General features: G+C 41.3%; 1 protein-coding gene across 1 annotated transcript in view; it reads left to right on the forward strand.

The window, feature by feature from the left end:
• Window positions 1-18,011, forward strand: part of elp3 (elongator acetyltransferase complex subunit 3) — a 44,133-nt gene that overhangs the window by 7,988 nt on the left and 18,134 nt on the right. Inside the window, exons 7-9 of the mRNA XM_039782696.1 lie at window positions 2,502-2,656; window positions 11,255-11,416; window positions 11,613-11,739. Of these exons, the coding sequence (XP_039638630.1) occupies window positions 2,502-2,656; window positions 11,255-11,416; window positions 11,613-11,739 (444 nt within the window). The remainder of the gene's footprint in view (window positions 1-2,501; window positions 2,657-11,254; window positions 11,417-11,612; window positions 11,740-18,011) is intronic.

Consider the following 18,011-nt stretch of genomic DNA (forward strand, 5'->3'; position numbering starts at 1 on the left):
TGCGCTGTGAACAAGCCTAGGCGCATTTTAATAATGCTTACTAAAATAACAATGAAATGCTGCGTTATTGACTTTAGACCAGGTTTTTGTTGGTCAATGGCACGATCACTTTCCGCTGCCTCAAGCAGTGTTGCCTTAGTTACTTTACAGATTACTTGATTATAAAAGTAACTTAGTTACTTTACAGATTACTTGATTATAAAAGTAACGAAGTTAGATTACAAGTTACTTTATTAGTTACATTCAGCAACTGCCGACAACACCTCCACAGCCTCAACATAAAAATGACAACCGGTTTACTGTGAGGCAGCTCGGCGTTGGCAGCAGTAGGGATCTGGTTTATTATGGCACGAAAGAGAGCGAGTCAACCGTGTTTAAGGGCAGCATTTCCTCTACAACATAGGCCTACTGCCCGACCAACTTCTTCAACTCTCCCCCACTTACTGGTTTTGCACCGATGTCCAGCTTTTGTTGTTTGGGTGGTGGGGGGGACCTCCTTCTCTCTGCTTCGCACCACCTGCTGGGACTTGCTCTGTAAGTTTGACTGCAGTGCTGCGACTCCAGATGTTTCTTCAAATTTGACGTAGTCTTTTTGTAGCTAGATAGCACTTTTTCGCCACCAGCACGGAGTGTACAGCCAACCTTAATATTGCCGTCTTTAGCTGACACAAACTCAAAATAGTGACTGTATTTCCAGCTAGAAAGCGCGCATCTCTCTCCTCCCTCCATTGTTGTTTACGTTTGTGTCGCTGCGTGGTACACGTGACCTGTCCTCATGCTGAAAACGTGACCTGTCCTCATGCTGAAAACGTGACCTGTCCGAAAACGTGACCTGTCCTCATGCTGAAAACGTGACCTGTCCGAAAACGTGACCTGTCCTCATGCTGAAAACGTGACCTGTCCTCTTGCTGAAAACGTGACCTGTCCTCATGCTGAAAACGTGACCTGTCCTCATGCTGAAAACGTGACCTGTCCTCATGCTGAAAACGTGACCTGTCCGAAAACGTGACCTGTCCTCATGCTGAAAACGTGACCTGTCCGAAAACGTGACCTGTCCTCATGCTGAAAACGTGACCTGTCCTCATGCTGAAAACGTGACCTGTCCTCATGCTGAAAACGTGACTTGTCGCATACGTGACTTCACTCCCCGAGACACAAGAAGAAAGCAAAAATATATATTTTTCCTAAGGAAAATGACAAAAATAGTAACGCACAGTGACTTGGATAAGTAACTTTAATCTGATTACTGGTTTGGAAATAGTAACGCGTTAGATTACTCGTTACTGAAAAAAGTGGTCAGATTAGAGTAACGCATTACAAGTAACGAGTTATGGGCATCACTGGCCTCAAGATAGCAATACGCCCAGAATGCACCCGAACACACCTCCCTGTAAGACCAGCACGCACATGGGCGCACCAATGGGCGCAGGTGCATTTGCTATTTAAACGACGTGGGCGCTGGACGGGAAATTGACAACTGCGTCGGTCTTAAAGTAAAAGACACTTGTGTCGGGCTTTGTGCTGCGCCGCGTGCAAGATAGGGTCCCTAGTCTCATATCACGATATCGATTATAATATGGATATTGCCCAGCTCCGCTTGGTATCACCTCCAGACATGTATTAAATGAAGTTGCTTGACACATGACTGCCTCTTTTTATATTCACAAGGTGTTAAAACTCCCATTTCCCCAAACAGCTTCTGTGCAGTGCAGTGATCGTCATTGCTTGCATACATGTATTAATCATAACCATTGATAGTATATCTAGTATACAGTAATGTGTGTCATGGCTTTTACCCGCCTGCCAAGACCTGACCCCAATTATGCTGTTGTTAAAATTCATGGCCTTATTAGTCTAACGCAGCAGAGCAAATCCATCCAATGAAGCAACAGTTTATGTAAAAATGTGTGCCGTGTGAATCTCAATTTGCCACAGCCTGGTCTCATCTTTTTCATTGAGGTTTGGCTTTTAGGATGTCAGTTTTGTGTGCAATTGCTGTTTTTTTTGTTTTTTTTATATATTTTTTGGGATCAAGGTCTTTTTATTAAAGATTTTCAGAGTGCACAAGATACAATCAAAACTAATCCCAAACATTGACCCATCCACCCACCTACCAGACCAACACTTCTAAATTAAAGTCGGTCACTTTATTTATATATATATATATATATATATATATATATATATATATATATACACACACACACTTACTTACCTAAAAGAAGAATGAGATTAAAAAAAAAAAAAGAGAAATAGAAATCAATAAAAACCCAGGAATATACAATGTATACGGGGGTTACATTCTTTACTACCTTTCCAATTGCTGTTTTAAAGTATAATTGTAATTTGTTTTGCAAGATATCCCTGTTATTGTGGAGAACATTATTCCGTTGCACTTCACTTTACTCCCAATGATGGCCTATTAAATGTCTCGATATTGCCAAATTGCATCATTCTTAACAGCTGTAAAACGCCCTGTGTGTTGTCTGTGTGACGTGCAGCTGAAGCAGCTGGGGCACAGCGTGGACAAGGTGGAGTTCATCGTGATGGGCGGGACCTTCATGGCTCTGGCCGAGGAGTACAGAGACTACTTCATCAGGAACCTCCACGACGCCCTGTCAGGACACACCTCCAACAACGTGGCCGAGGCCGTCAGGTACGCAGCAGTCCTCCACGGCCTGGGCTGTTTGCTTTGCTTTACAGCAGGGCTATTCAGCTTAAATTGCAAGAGGTCCAGTAAGTCAACCCTCCGCCCTCGCACAGGTCCGAAGAATTCAACACCTACAAATATATAATAATAATAATAATAATAATAATAATAATAATAATAATAATAATAATAATAATTAATAATAATAAAAATAAAAAAAGGGAATCCGTTTAGTCAACATTTTTCAACTCAAAGAGGCCCACATGCACTGCCTATTATCAATAAACATATGATGAAATAAAAAGTGCCATAAATCCATCAGCTCTAAATATTCCTTTCAGTCCATAAAAATAACCCCTCCTCAAAAGGAATATGTTGGGTTTTCTTTCAACTAAATTTCCCAAAAATAACATGGATGTATTCCATACGATATTCACAGGTAACATCAATGATTACTTTCATTGAATTTTGGGTGGTTTATTCAATTTTATAGCATTAAAAAATACAAGTTTCAATGATTTGACTAAATATGACATATATATATATATATATATATATATATATATATATATATTATATATTATATATATATATATATATATATATATATATATATATATATATATATATATATATATATATATATGTCTGATTCACTCAACATCCTCTGATCTTAACTATTATGCAAAATAATTAATAATTTCTCATAAATGTCATATTAACTAGGGAAATTGACCATGAATATAAAAAAAAATAAAAAATTGGAAAAAGCAACAAAAGATCACTTTCAATTTAGACCTGGAAGGTTCATGGTCGACGGGAAGACAACGTAAGGGTTAAAGATAGAAGCACAAACTTCCCAGCTGAAAAAAAAAATGCAAAAACACAGAACCCATATTTAACAAGCATATGATGAATGGAAAAACAAACGCACACAAATGCCCGCTGTTGCGCTGTGAGAGAGTGAGACAGGACTCGTATAGATCGCAGTTATTGGGCTTTGGGCACCATTGCTTTTCAGTGTCCTTACCTCAGACTGCTGGCTCTAGTTTCATAGTGGCGTTTAACAATTCCACTTTTGACAATCGCAACAGACTCCGTGCAAATATTTTTTGTCCACGCATCTCTGAAGTTTTCACTGTCAACTTTTCAATATTTTGATAATGCCATGTTCTTTTATCATTTTGTGTACCCGTGTACCTCGGTTTTTGCAACCTAGCAACAGCAACAAATAGTCGCAGGCTGTCACAGGACCCATACAGCTCTACGGAGCTGGCCTCGTTCTGCCTGTTGACAATTCCTTTTTTGACAAGATAAATACCCATATAATTTACATATATTTCCCAGTTGCGCCAAAAGGCTTCGCGGTCCGGATAGAAGCCTCCTGCGGTCCAGTTTTGGACCGGAGTCCGCCAGCTGGTGACCCCTGCTTTAATCCATTAACAATCGTCTTGGGCGGCGCTAAGCTACGGACGTAGCGACGGTGTAACTACATTTTGGTCTCAGGAAGGAACTTGTTTAGGGGGAACATTTGCAAAAAAAACAGCACATAAAATATTAAACAAAGGTAACTGTTCACACAATATAGTAACGTGATCTATGTAAATGAGCTGGATACATGGTTACACGTCATTTGCTTTTACCATTGTATCGCCGTGTGTATTTTGTCCATGGCAAATCCCCTCCAATCGGTCCCAAAATGTCCCAGTTAGAGGGGAAATCCCGTAAACATATCCTTTGTAAACCTTAACTATAATTTCCCGAATGAACCATGCAGGCCTGCCTTGTTGCACGATCTTCTAAACTTTCCATTTTCAGCGAATAGCTTGCTAGCTTAAAATTGTCATTTCCTGAAACCAACGGAGTTTTGCAAAACGAGGGACATCCGGCGGCGACGGATGTTCCAGCGATTATCCGGTTAATGAATTGTCGTGGATTCAGACTTGGTACACAGTAACTCGAGGCTTCAGCCCGTGTCCCCTTTGTTTCATGGCAATAAGACAGCACACTACAGTATCAGTAGTAGAAGTTATTTATTTATTTATTTTTTTTAATGGCTGAGACACAACAGGTAAAGATGGACACAACAGAACATGGAGTTATAGTTAGTATAGTCTCGCATTGCCAGACCTATCTCCACAGTGCTGCGGAAGAAGTTCTCTCCAGTCCACACAACCTTCTGACAGAAAGTCTAGCTAGCTGTCTGGATTTACCCTGCAGAAATCTGAGGAGCAGTTAACCCTAGTCCTCAGAAATCCACCGGAGGTTAGAATGCCAAAAGAAATAAAGCGGAACCTCCGTAATCCCGTAAATATGATAGTTCTGGAGCAACATTACTGGCAATTTTGACAGGATTCTGATATTGTTAGTCATCTTTTTGTATCCTCTGTAATAAAGGTTAACCCCAGTCAGTATTTGTACCTTACATTGCAACTGCTAAGTACCATATGGGAATATTTCATCTTTATTGTCATGACATTGGATGCAGTCCTATCAGTGCAAAACATCAGCAAAAGTGCAAAAAAAAAAGTTAATAAATCAATATAAAAGAGCCTCTTAAAGTCACTATAAAAATATATAAAAAGAGACAGAAGGTATTTTCAAAAAGGAAGTGAAGACACAAAAACGCAGACATACAAAATTTCACTGCACAAATTATTCTTAAAACTCAAGAATCAATTAGTCAGACTTTATTTATATACAGTAGTACTTTTCATGCATGCAAAATGCCGTCGGCGTCGAGTTTGGCCGATTTGACTCGTGGAATCGAATTGACAGTTGGCAGTGGGACTCGATGACCAATCTGATTGGTGGAGTGCTAGCCCTTGACTAGCGAATCAGTGCACGAGAAAACCGGAGCTGACAACGCCCATGTCTTCTTATTGGTAGCCATCGTATTCTCTTGCGTTCAGCGAGTAATGACCACAGCGATCCTTCTTGACTACTCTCACCACTCTCTGATGAAAACAATGACTGACGACAGCGCGCTCTGGGTTTACTAGGTCGACAATACACATTAGCGCCGCCTGCTGTTACGGAGACGTATTACGCCTCGTGCATGCGCAGAACGGACGCTCAAGGCGGCGTCGCTTCATTGTTTTTCCGAGGCACTTTTTCACTTCACTTTCTCGGGGAGACTGATCAGTCCGACTGCCTTTTCTGCCGACGGTCGGCCATTGGGTTGGTGTGTCCGAGCCTTTAAGTGCAGTTATGGCTTATGGACAGAAATGGTCTCGGAGTCTGTTTAGTCAGTAATTTAATAGTCCTGAAACTATCTTTTTAGTATGCTCTGGGCTTTTTTTGAGGCAGCAGGAAATGAAAAGCTCTTCCAGGGAGGGGAGAGGGCAGCCAATGATCTTTTGGGCGGACCCTCTGGAGTGCTTTCCTCTCTGCTGCTGTGCAGCTGGCAAACCACACACGCATGCAATCTGTGCAGTCTCCACCAGAGGGAGTGATTCTACCATTCTTAGAATTTCACACAGACTATGAATAAGAACTTTAGCATTACATCCCATTCCTCCCGGTGCTTATCCTCAGAACCATTCCCGGCTCAAAAAAACTGTTTCTGTGTGTACTATTCTACATGGGAAGTATTGTACCATGTTTTTATGGGCATTTACACCATAATGACTTAACATCCACTTGACCCCATCCCGCTTTCCATTTAACTTACCACAACGAAAGACCACACACATCCTGTAGGAAGCTAAGGTATGATGATTATCCCCACACATACAGCTGTTGAATGAACCCATTCTGAACTCTGGAGGAAAATAACTGAGGCCACTCTCAAGAAGTCCTCTTCACTTACTCCCATCGAATTCTTACTTACCGAGTTAGGCCAGCTTTGAATGGATTTAGCCCCCCATCTGCTCAGTATGGATGAATAGCAACTTCTTAGATGACTTGGAGACGAATCAAAGTCAAAGTAGAAATACCCATTTTGTTGAGGAGTTGAAGACGTCATACAGACCATTTGACCAAATAATGACTTTCTCGCAGGACTGGGGCGGTTTGTTTGTCAGCGGGGGCTATTTAATTCCCAAAAGTCTGATAAGAGTGGAGGTGTGTGTGTGTGTGTGTGTGTGTGTGTGTGTGTGTGTGTGTGTGTGTGTGTGTGTGTGTGTGTGTGTGTGTGTGTGTGTGTGTGTGTGTGTGTGTGTGTGTGTGTGTGTGTGTGTGTGTGTGTGTGTGTGTGTGTGTGTGTGTGTGTGTGTGTGTGTGTGTGTGTGTGTGTGTGTGTTTTATCAGCATTCTTTAAGATGCTATGATTGGGGTAATTGTGGTGGCTGCTCAGTTTGTGAAGGGTGGGGGCACTTGGTTTGACTGGGCACAGCCCTTATCTGTGTGTGTGTATTTGGGGTAATTGTGGTGGCTGCTGTTCAGTTTGTAAAGCCGGGGGGGGGTGGCACGCACTTGGTTTGGCTGGGGACAGCCCTTATCTCTCTCTACTGTGTGTGTGTGTGTGTGTGTGTGTGTGTGTGTGTGTGTGTGTGTGTGTGTGGTGGCTGCTCAGTTTGTGAAGGGGGCACTTGGTTTGGCTAGGGACAGCCCTTATCTCTCTCTACTGTGTGTGTGTGTGCGTGTCACCACATGCTCCCCCTGATCTGTGAGATACCTCGAGATAATCGCCCGAGATAATAGACTTTTTATTGATTCATCTCATACAATCTGATCATCCTCTCTGGAGCATAAACTCGTGTAATTGGTGTAAATCAGCCAGCAGACTGTAAAAGATGGACATTTATTGCCAGCACACACTGAATCAGAAGGAATATGTGCTGGCATGAGGAGGGGGCTAATGGTCATTGGAGCAGCTGGAGAGGGGCAAATGACAGCTGGCTGGTGTGCTCGGATGAGATGTGTCTGTTTCGCTCGCTTGTGTTTGTTTTGAGGATTTCGATCAGTGACTCAAATAAGTTTAGACGTAGCAGCGGAGTCGCATTTCAGGCTGGATGAGGCTCAGACAATATCTGTCTCGAGATTACATTCAAAGAATTACTTGGGATTGTACTGCGTCATATGAAGCCACTTTTCTACATCTGGCTGCTTCTTTTCCCGCTTTAATCAGCAGACCTGCCGCTCTGTGGACACGCAACAGTCTCCTAGGAGTCTTGGTCACGCGAAATGTCGAGACCGACTCTACAGTGACGTATTTGGCCCGATGATTGGACAAGTATGATTTTTGTAAGAATATTGCATGCTCAGTGAGTTGTGTGTGTGTGTGGGTTGATGATTGACATTATGACTCAGAATCTCCTTTTTTACTTTTGCTTTGGCCTTCAGTGAAAAGAGAGGGAAAACTTGATCACAAAAGACATGTATAAACACTAATTCAATATTTCATATCAGACATTTTATTTTGAGATTACTAGTAATGATTGGGGGAAAAAATCATTTGGGTAGCTTGTCTAATTAATGCTATCAAACAGCTGACTCCTGTTGCTCAATTCCATCTTCAGCCCATCAGTCCCTTGGACTCGACCAGCACAGGTTGATTCATTAAAAGCTACATTAACTGTTTTTTTCTCCCCATTTGGGGGCTGTCCACTAAGGTGGGATCACAGCATTAACACATGATCATCTTATGAACTCAACTTATGGTGAACGTGTTAAAGGTCCCATGAAATGCTGCTTTTTGGATGCTTTTATATAGGCCTTAGTGGTCCCCTAATACTGTATCTGAAGTCTCTTTTATATAGGCCTTAGTGGTCCCCTAATACTGTATCTGAAGTCTCTTTTTATATAGGTCTTAGTGGTCCCCTAATACTGTATCTGAAGTCTCTTTTATATAGGCCTTAGTGGTCCCCTAATACTGTATCTGAAGTCTCTTTTATATAGGCCTTAGTGGTCCCCTAATACTGTATCTGAAGTCTCTTTTATATAGGCCTTAGTGGTCCCCTAATACTGTATCTAAAGTCTCTTTTATATAGGCCTCAGTGGTCCCCTAATACTGTATCTGAAGTCTCTTTTATATAGACCTTAGTGGTCCCCTAATACTGTATCTGAAGTCTCTTTTATATAGGCCTCAGTGGTCCCCTAATACTGTATCTGAAGTCTCTTTTATATAGGCCTCAGTGGTCCCCTAATACTGTATCTGAAGTCTCTTTCCCGAAATTCAGCCTTGGTGCAGAATTACAGCCAGTAGAGCCAGTCCCACAATGAGCTTTCCTTAGGATGTGCCATTTCGGTGTCTGTAGCTATTGAGGAGGAGAGAGGGGGGGCCTTGCTTCGATTGTTTGAAAGCCATGATGTCTCTCTCTCTCTCTCATGGGCGGGCCAAATTCTCTGGGCGGGCAAAGCAGAGAAAGAGGAGGTAACCTTGCTCCTTATGACCTCATAAGGAGAAGATTCCAGATCGGCCCATCTGAGTTTTCATTTTCTCAAAGGCAGAGCAGGATACCCAGGGCTCGGTTTACACCTATCACCATTTCTAGCCACTGGGGGACCATAAGCAGGCTGGGGGAACACATATTAAACCTCATAAAGTGAAATGTTCATGCCATGGGACCTTTTAACAAAGTGCTGTCTAAACAACAAGGAGCTGAAAGACCATAAAAAAGGCTCTGTAGAGCTGAGGGGAACTGCAGTCGAGTGATATGTAATACAAGGGACTCCTTTCACAGTACACACAATCATTTGAGCCATTGTTATTACAAAAATATTGATTATAGACACTTTGTTTGATACCGATACTAACCTTTTGTAAATACAGTGAAAGAATAACTTCAAACGTTATCAGAAGCAATATCCTACTAGAGCTGCAAAGATGAATCGATAAGTTGCCAACTTATTAAATGAATCGGCAACTATTTTGATAATTTAAAAAAAAGTAAATAAATTCTCTGATCCCAGCTTCTTAAATGTGAATATTTTCTAGTTTCTTCTCTCCTCTGTGACAGTTAACAATATGTTTTGAGTTGTGGACAAAACGAGACATTTGAGGACGTCATCTTGGGCTTTGGGGAAAATTAAAATAATTAGTTGCAGCACCGTAATAATCTACATCCCTTTTACAGTCGGGACATTTCAATTGACTGAACAGTCGAAGTATTTAACTTTCTTTTGACACAAAGTAAACGCTCATTAATGTCTCATTTCACATTTGCATTACACACATTTACTTGAGTGTGTTCTTAATGTGAGGTTAGTGTTTGGATAATGAGCCGTGCCAACTCACAGCATGTAAATTGATGTTGCTTAATGATCCCAGCATATAGAACACTCCAAACATAGTCAATAAGACTAAATAGTCAAATTAAGAAAATGTTATTATATCGAAGCAAGAATTATATTATAGGATATAAGCATATTAAAGGGTATCTTTGGTTTTTATTTTTCAACCTCCACCCTATTTTCCTATATTTTTGTGTCTAAGAGATGGATGGGAACAACAATCTTTGAAATAGTGCCAGTATTATGCAAGACAGCGGCGAAAAGGCAACGTAAAAAAAAAATGTATGTAAGTTAATGGGCAAACATGCTTGTTTTGCCACGGACATGCTCAGATTATTATTCCAAATGTCTGACAACATTATAGAAAGGATCCCTACGGAGATAGACATTTTTGTTTAACATGAGACATCCCCAAAATTGCTCTTGCCAAATCCACCAGACTCCATTTGAATAAACGGCAATATTCTCATCGTAAAATACAGTATATTTCATTCAAAGTCGACCGAAACAAAATTAAAACCCTTTTTTAAAATCGTCTTGGTTCGTCTTTCCACTTTTACCACATTCTCCATTCTCGTTTGGTTGAAATAAACGCATGATTTACTAGGGCTGGACGATTAATCAAAAATGTATCGACATCGAAATTCTGAAGCTGTTATCAGCGTATTATTTTTTTCCCAGGACGATCATTTCGATAATGTATTCCTGTTGATAGGCCTACTTTCTCCCTGAAAACGTTCTACCGCGTGGGTAGTCCCGTGACTTCGCCCCGGACCAGTCAGCCGCATGGAAAGCATAATGGAGGCTAACTCAAACACCGAGACTTGGTCAACTGAGCAACTTGTGCCCAAAAGAAACGCAGCGTCCGTCATCTGGAAACAATTTTGGCTTCAGAAAAGACTATTTAGAACAACGTGCGTAATTATCGTTCATTTATTGAGGTAAAATGTGCAATTAATCGTGATTTAGATTTTAGGTCATATCGTGCAGCCCTATGATTTACCCAATTACATGTACAAAATATGCCGGCTCTATGCACTCAAAAAGTACTAAAAGTATTGGTTATTTAAATGGAGGCTGGGGAGTTTGGCGATTTTCGAGCGGTTACTGGCTTTTTAACAAAAAGGTCTATCTCTGTAGGGATCCTTTCCATGATGTCGTCAGACACTTAGAATAATAATCTGAGCCTGTCAGTGGCCAAAACAGCACTTTTAGTGGAGGGAAATTGACGATGCAAATGTGCCCTATATGATTATATTGCAGCCCGGGTTCGCTGCTGCCGATCACAGCGTTCTCGCTCAATACCGGACCAATTTCAACGATTTTTGTTCACATTAGTCCCTTAGACACCAGAAATAGAACTGAAATTACCCTTTTAAGAGCAGGACTAATATAAAGAGAAATGACTGAGACAGTGTTGTCCTGCAGGTACGCGGAGCGCAGTAACACCAAGTGTGTGGGAATCACCATCGAGACGCGGCCTGACTACTGCCTGAAGCGACACCTCAGCGACATGCTGGGCTACGGCTGCACGCGGCTGGAGATAGGAGTCCAGAGTGTGTATGAAGACGTGGCCCGAGACACCAACAGGTCAGTAGGTCGGGGACGGATAATAATAATAAACTGATAAATAAATAAACGGGACGGATGTAGATAAGAAAGCAGACATGGCCAGATAGCAGCCGCTCTGATGGTGTGGAAAGGATAAATGATGTTGTATTTCTATTCTTTTACCTTCAGACTTTTATAATTTAACTGTGTATTTGTACATGCGTGTTTCTTCCAGAGGCCACACTGTGCGAGCGGTCTGCGAGTCTTTCCACCTTTCAAAGGACGCCGGCTTCAAAGTAGTCGCCCACATGATGCCAGATCTGCCTAACGTGGGCATGGAGAGGGATGTGGAGCAGTTCATTGTAAGCATTTCATAAATATGGTTTGTCATTTTAAAGGTCCTATGACATGCTGCTTTTTGGATGCTTTTATATAGACCTTAGTGGTCCCCTAATACTGTATCTGAAGTCTCTTTTATATAGACCTTAGTGGTCCCCTAATACTGTATCTGAAGTCTCTTTTATATAGACCTTAGTGGTCCCCTAATACTGTATCTGAAGTCTCTTTTATATAGACCTTAGTGGTCCCCTAATAATGTATCTGAAGTCTCTAATATTGGCCTTAGTGGTCCCCTAATACTGTATCTGCATTCTCTTTTATATAGGCCTTAGTGGTCCCCTAATACTGTATCTGAAGTCTCTTTTAATATAGACCTTAGTGGTCCCCTAATACTGTATCTGAAGTCTCTTTTAATATAGACCTTAGTGGTCCCCTAATACTGTATCTGAAGTCTCTTTTAATATAGACCTTAGTGGTCCCCTAATACTGTATCTGAAGTCTCTTTTATATAGACCTTAGTGGTCCCCTAATACTGTATCTGAAGTCTCTTTTATATAGACCTTAGTGGTCCCCTAATACTGTATCTGAAGTCTCTTTTATATAGACCTTAGTGGTCCCCTAATACTGTATCTGAAGTCTCTTTTATATAGACCTTAGTGGTCCCCTAATACTGTATCTGAAGTCTCTTTTATATAGACCTTAGTGCATTATGCTCCTAAACAGAAGACAAAATAACATTTGAATTATTGTTATGATACACTGTGAACAAACCATAAGACATGATGTGCTTAGCATTAGGTTAAGCTGTACAGTAATACTGACCGAAGTCCCAGAGTAATTTGGTTCCGGGCGATATTGCATACAATCTATATCACAGTATCATTTAATTACCGGATGGTCACGACAAATATCAGGATTCATAATTGTTTTCCTCATAATTTCAACGAAATGTGATTTCACCGATTTTCTTTTGCAGTGTAGAAGTGTAGTAAAATGCCCATCGAAGGCACATTTATCAAGTACACTTGTATGACCAAAATATCTCACTTTTTTATTTACTTTAGAGGAATACTTTTACTTCCCTGTGTTACTGTTTTCATTCTCTTCTATTGTGAAGCACTTTGTGTCTGAGTCGGTTTTGACATCAGCGCTATAAACTAATGCATCGGTTATCTTTCTGACGTTTGATAGTGATGATTGAGATATCCCGGCTGATGGCGTACGGGTGCATGAGATCAGCTAAAGATATGGGTGCTATTAATAGCCACAGCCGCATGTTATGACGTATGCTCTTGCATAGTTGGAGAACCTCACTGATGTGGGACAATACTCAACATTGCACTTCTTCCTTGCTGGTCTTTTTATTGGCATGAGTGAAGAGTGAGGAAACTGATAGAGGTATTGACATGCAGTCGATTGGGAGGGTGTCTTCATTTATTTTTGGCTAACTGTGGGAGTGGGAATGAGGCTTGCGCACATGCGTGCCCACAGCTTTATGTATCAATTAGGGCTGTCAATCTATTGAAATATTTAATCGTGATTAATCGCATGATTGTCCATAGTCAACTTGCGATTAATCACACATTTCTTATCTGTTCTAAATGTACTTTAAAAGGGATATTTTACAAATACGCTTGTCTATGCTTGAACCATCTGGAAAGGCTTTGAAACTGAATAGAAATGTGAATAGAATAGAAATTGTATCCATTTCTGCTCAAGGAGGTTTGTTTCTGCCGACCACTCACACCATTACTGCCACCCAATTTTCCAAACTACGGAGCGGCCCGAGGCCCAACTCACAGAACGCTCATGCGTTAATAGTAGAGATGGTCCGATACAATTTTTTGCTTGCTGATTCCGATACCTGAACTTGCGTATTGCCCCACACGAGTACTGATCCGATACCAGTGTGTCATATATATATATTTTATTATGTTTTAGAAGCTGTACACTACTATCCCCATATGGATGTGATATGATTTCTCTATATGTTCTACGGCCTGGCTCAGGTTAAACTCTTTGTGAAACATGAACAAACATAAACAATGAACACCGCAGAACTTTCTTTTATTATCCAGTTTGACAGTAAGTCGTAACGGAAAAAGAACAGAAATAAACTACTTTAAAGTAGATTTTCTTCAGGGCTAAATTTACATGGTATCGGATCGGTGCATGAACTCCAGTAGTTGCCGATTCTGATTCCATTTTAGGCGGTATCGTGGGCTTTTCAGATACTGGTATCGGTGTCAGGGCATCTCTAGTTAATAGCGCGTCAAAACAGTTTGTGACGTTAAAAGGAATTTGTGTTCATTTTGACTGCCTTAGTATCAAGCAAAATAATAATAGATATGCATATTTCTTTTTTTAAGATTATCTTTTGGGCATTTTAGGCCTTTATTTGTATAGGACAGCTTAGACATGCAAGGGTAGAGAGAGGGGGAATGACATGCAGCAAAGGGCCACAGGTCGGAGTCGAACCTGGCTGAAATGTGTGTGGGTTTGTGTTACAAAACATCTTCTGGCTTATAACCATTGCCTTCAGGCTCAAATCCGTTTGGATGGACATCATGTATTATCTGATGCTTGGTATACCCAAGCATCAGATAATACACCGATGGCTTTATCATATGGACTGAGGCTGGTCAGTGACTCAGGCCACAATGCCTCAATGTCTGCATTGTAGTTCTTCCTTTTTATACTGTATGACGAGCTACTGGTGTCCGCACATTGTTTTCTTTTCATCCGATTTTCTTTTTGTTGACATTTCTGCCTTTCTTGGGCAGTTTATTAGTGTAGATGCAGACAGGAAAGATGGGGATAGAAGGGCGTACTGTAACATGGAACCATGGTCCTCGTTAAAGTGTGTTCCATTTACCTTGGAACTCGGAAGCAGGAGCTGGGAATGACGTCGCACCCGAGTTGAATGCGTTCCATTTACAAGTCGGATTTTTCATTGTAGGGTAGCGCTAGCCAGGTTAGCCACTGTTAGAAATACCAGCTGATAACAACGCATTATTCTGTTTTTACAGCATAACCGAGAGAAGTTGGACGGGACTGTGTGTACGACTGATTTAATGGGACACAGATAAGACAGAAGTGCTAATAACTGTATGTTACTACAGCTTTCACTACTGTTGACGCACAGGGCAGCCACGTTGGATTTTGAGCTTGGGGGTACTGCGAGGTTGTCCGAGTTCCGAGCTTGGAAATCCGAGATCATGGGGGCGTGGTCCGACTTTGACCTCGGAAAATGCGACTTCCGAGAACAAATGGAACGCACTAATAGTATTTGGCTTAACAACAAGATTACCAGGACGCCCATCAAAAGCACATTCCTCATACACACAGACGTGTTTGGTTTTGAGCGGCTCAAAGAGGTTAGTTGGATTGGTAACAACTGTCAGTCACTGCATATTCTGCAAAGAATTGTGTTCCGCCAATCGTTGGCATGCAAATGTGCTTTTTGTTAGAGCATAAAGTGGTTATATCCTCGCTGCCGTGAGTGGAGCTGGAACTTATGGTCCATTTTATATGACACAGTAATTAAAATCCTTAGATATCACTTGTAGGAAATGATCTATTTTGAGTTCCAGGCGATACACGAGAAACAAAATGAGTAAAGAATTCCGACTACAGACTTAAAATGATACCAGTAAAGTTATGCACCAAGTCTTATCATTAAGTTTATTGTTTGTGACATTAGGAATCATCGTCTTGTTCTTTGTGCTTGGCATCAGGGTGCGTCATCACTACTTATTTCACAGTGGTATAGCAACAAGTAAGTCCCACATGTAGCATCTTAAAAATAGGAACGGAAAAGCAGTGACAGTCGACTCGCAGTCCCAACTGTGATGTGACTTGATGGAGAAAAAAAAAAAAAGTCCTGTCAGATGTCTCTCAACAGCAGGCTCACTTTGCAGCTCTGATTGGAAACCCGGCTGTAATGTGAAGGTACGGGATCAGACAATGCTCCTTCCCAACATGCCTGACTGTAGGATGTAAATGAAGACTCAGTTTGAGGCTGTGCACAATATCAGCTCATTTGGCTTATTTTTTTACATTGTTAAAACAGGAATCAAGTGATTAACAACACAATGAGGAAAAAGAAAAGATTTTAATAATTGGTGCAGGTGCACCCTGTGACTCTTACCCGAAATATGTCACTCATTGTCTCGGATGCAACAATAGTAACACTTTTTTCACTCCTTTGCCTGTTCATTGAACTGTTTCTTTGCTTTGTTAGTGCCTTTTTCAATTACTGGCAGTCTGGTGATTCACAGCGTTTGTACTACAATGGAGCTGTCTACAGAGTTGAAAAAGTTCACACCTTGGTTTTCCTCTGTAACGAGCTACAAATTAAACAAAGGAAAACAAAAAAAGAGATGGCACATCGCTGTACTGTGGAAACAGTTGCCATTTCTAGCCACTGGGTGACCATAGGCAGGCTGGGGGAACTCATTTTCATGCCATGGGACCTTTCAAACACTGTCTTTTTTTAATGTGGACAGGGAAAACTGAGCTTTTGGAAAATGATGAAATGCCTCTGGTCTGGTTGGGCACTTTGTAGTCTTGCATTGCCAGACCTATCTCCACAGCGCTGCGGAGTAAGGTCTGGCTCCTCCACACATACATTCTGGAAGCCTGGAAGACTGCTTTTACGACCATGGTTCATTTTCAGAATCCTTGAAAAACTTCCATACTTTCTTCTTTCTAAAGTACACAGCGCAGCTTGCAGCTAAACTCATGTCTGAGATCTATGTGACCTACATTCCAAACACCAGCTGGTCTCAGACCAGTGGTCTGTAGCTATGTCAGTTTTGGGGCGTAACAAAGGTACAGACCAGAGCCAATTAAAGGAACACGCCGACTTATTGGGACTTTAGCTTATTCACCGTATCCCCAGAGTTGGATAAGTCCATACATACCCTTCTCATCTCCGTGCGTGTTGTAACTCTCTGTCTGACGTCCCCACCACTAGCCTAGCACAGCACAGATCCTGGAGGTAACCGGTTCCATCTAGCCTACTGCTCCCAATAAGTGACAAAATAATGCCGACATGTTCCTGTTTACATGTTGTGATTTGTATAGTCACATGGTGTACAAATAACTATTTTCCGCAGAATCCTTTTATTATCAGACCATTCTTTAATAACTTTTGAATTCTTACTACCCGAATATACGAAATTAGATAAAAGCTTCTACACTAGATGCCTATCTGACAGTGCTATAGCTAAATTTTAAGGAAGATATTCCAACAGAGGACTCTTATGTTAACTTTAGCCCCTCCCAAATTGATAATTTTGTAGACTGTGCTACGGCCTTGCTACGGACGACTTTAGACTTGTTTGCTCCTCTCAAAAAGAAGACGATGGAGCAAAGGAAACTAGCACCTTGGTGTAACTCCCAAACTCGTAAACTAAAACGAACCTCGCGCAAACTTGAAAGTAAATGGCATTCCACCAAACTGGAAGAATCTCGTGTAGATTGGCAAGACAATTTGAAAACCTAAAGGAAGGCCCTCAGAAATGACATATCAGAGAGTCACATATCTATTCCTATCACTCTGAGTAGTGACGACTTCATGAGCTTCCTTTATTACGTTACATTACATGTCATTTAGCTGACGCTTTTATCCAAAGCAACTTACAATTGCTATATATGTCAGAGGTCGCACGCCTCTGGAGCAACAAGGGGTTAAGCGTCTTGCTCAGGGACACATTGGTTGATGTATCACCGTGGGAATCGAACCCGGGTCTCCCACACCTAAGGCATGTGTCATATACACTGCGCCATCACCACCCTTATCCCTTCTTTAATGATAAAATTATAACAATTACAGATCAAATTCATCATCTCTTGCCCACAACTTCTAACGGTTCACCTTTAAAGGCAGGACCGCTAGAAAGAACGACAAGACCGGACATATACTTAGACTGCTTTTATCCTATAAACCTTCAACAACTACTGTTAAAGGTCTCTTCAGCTAAGCCATCTACCTGTCTCTTAGACCCCATCCCAACGAGGCTAATTAAAGAAGCGTTAACCCGTGGTTAACACTTCATTACTAGATATGATCAATCTGTCTGGTTATGTACCACAGTTAAAGTAGCTATGATAAAACATCTTCTGAACAAACCAAGTGGAACGCCATCGATATAGACTATAGGCTTATATTGGCGGATATATTTGTCGGGCTGTAATTAAAACCCATTAGACTGTAGGTGATCACGGACTGCTGTGACGCAGCAGTTTTGTAGTTTAATGATGCTAAGGGGACAACGAAGAAGAGATTTGA

The sequence above is a fragment of the Perca fluviatilis genome, chromosome 18, assembly GCF_010015445.1.
Source record: "Perca fluviatilis chromosome 18, GENO_Pfluv_1.0, whole genome shotgun sequence".
NCBI lineage: Eukaryota > Metazoa > Chordata > Actinopteri > Perciformes > Percidae > Perca > Perca fluviatilis.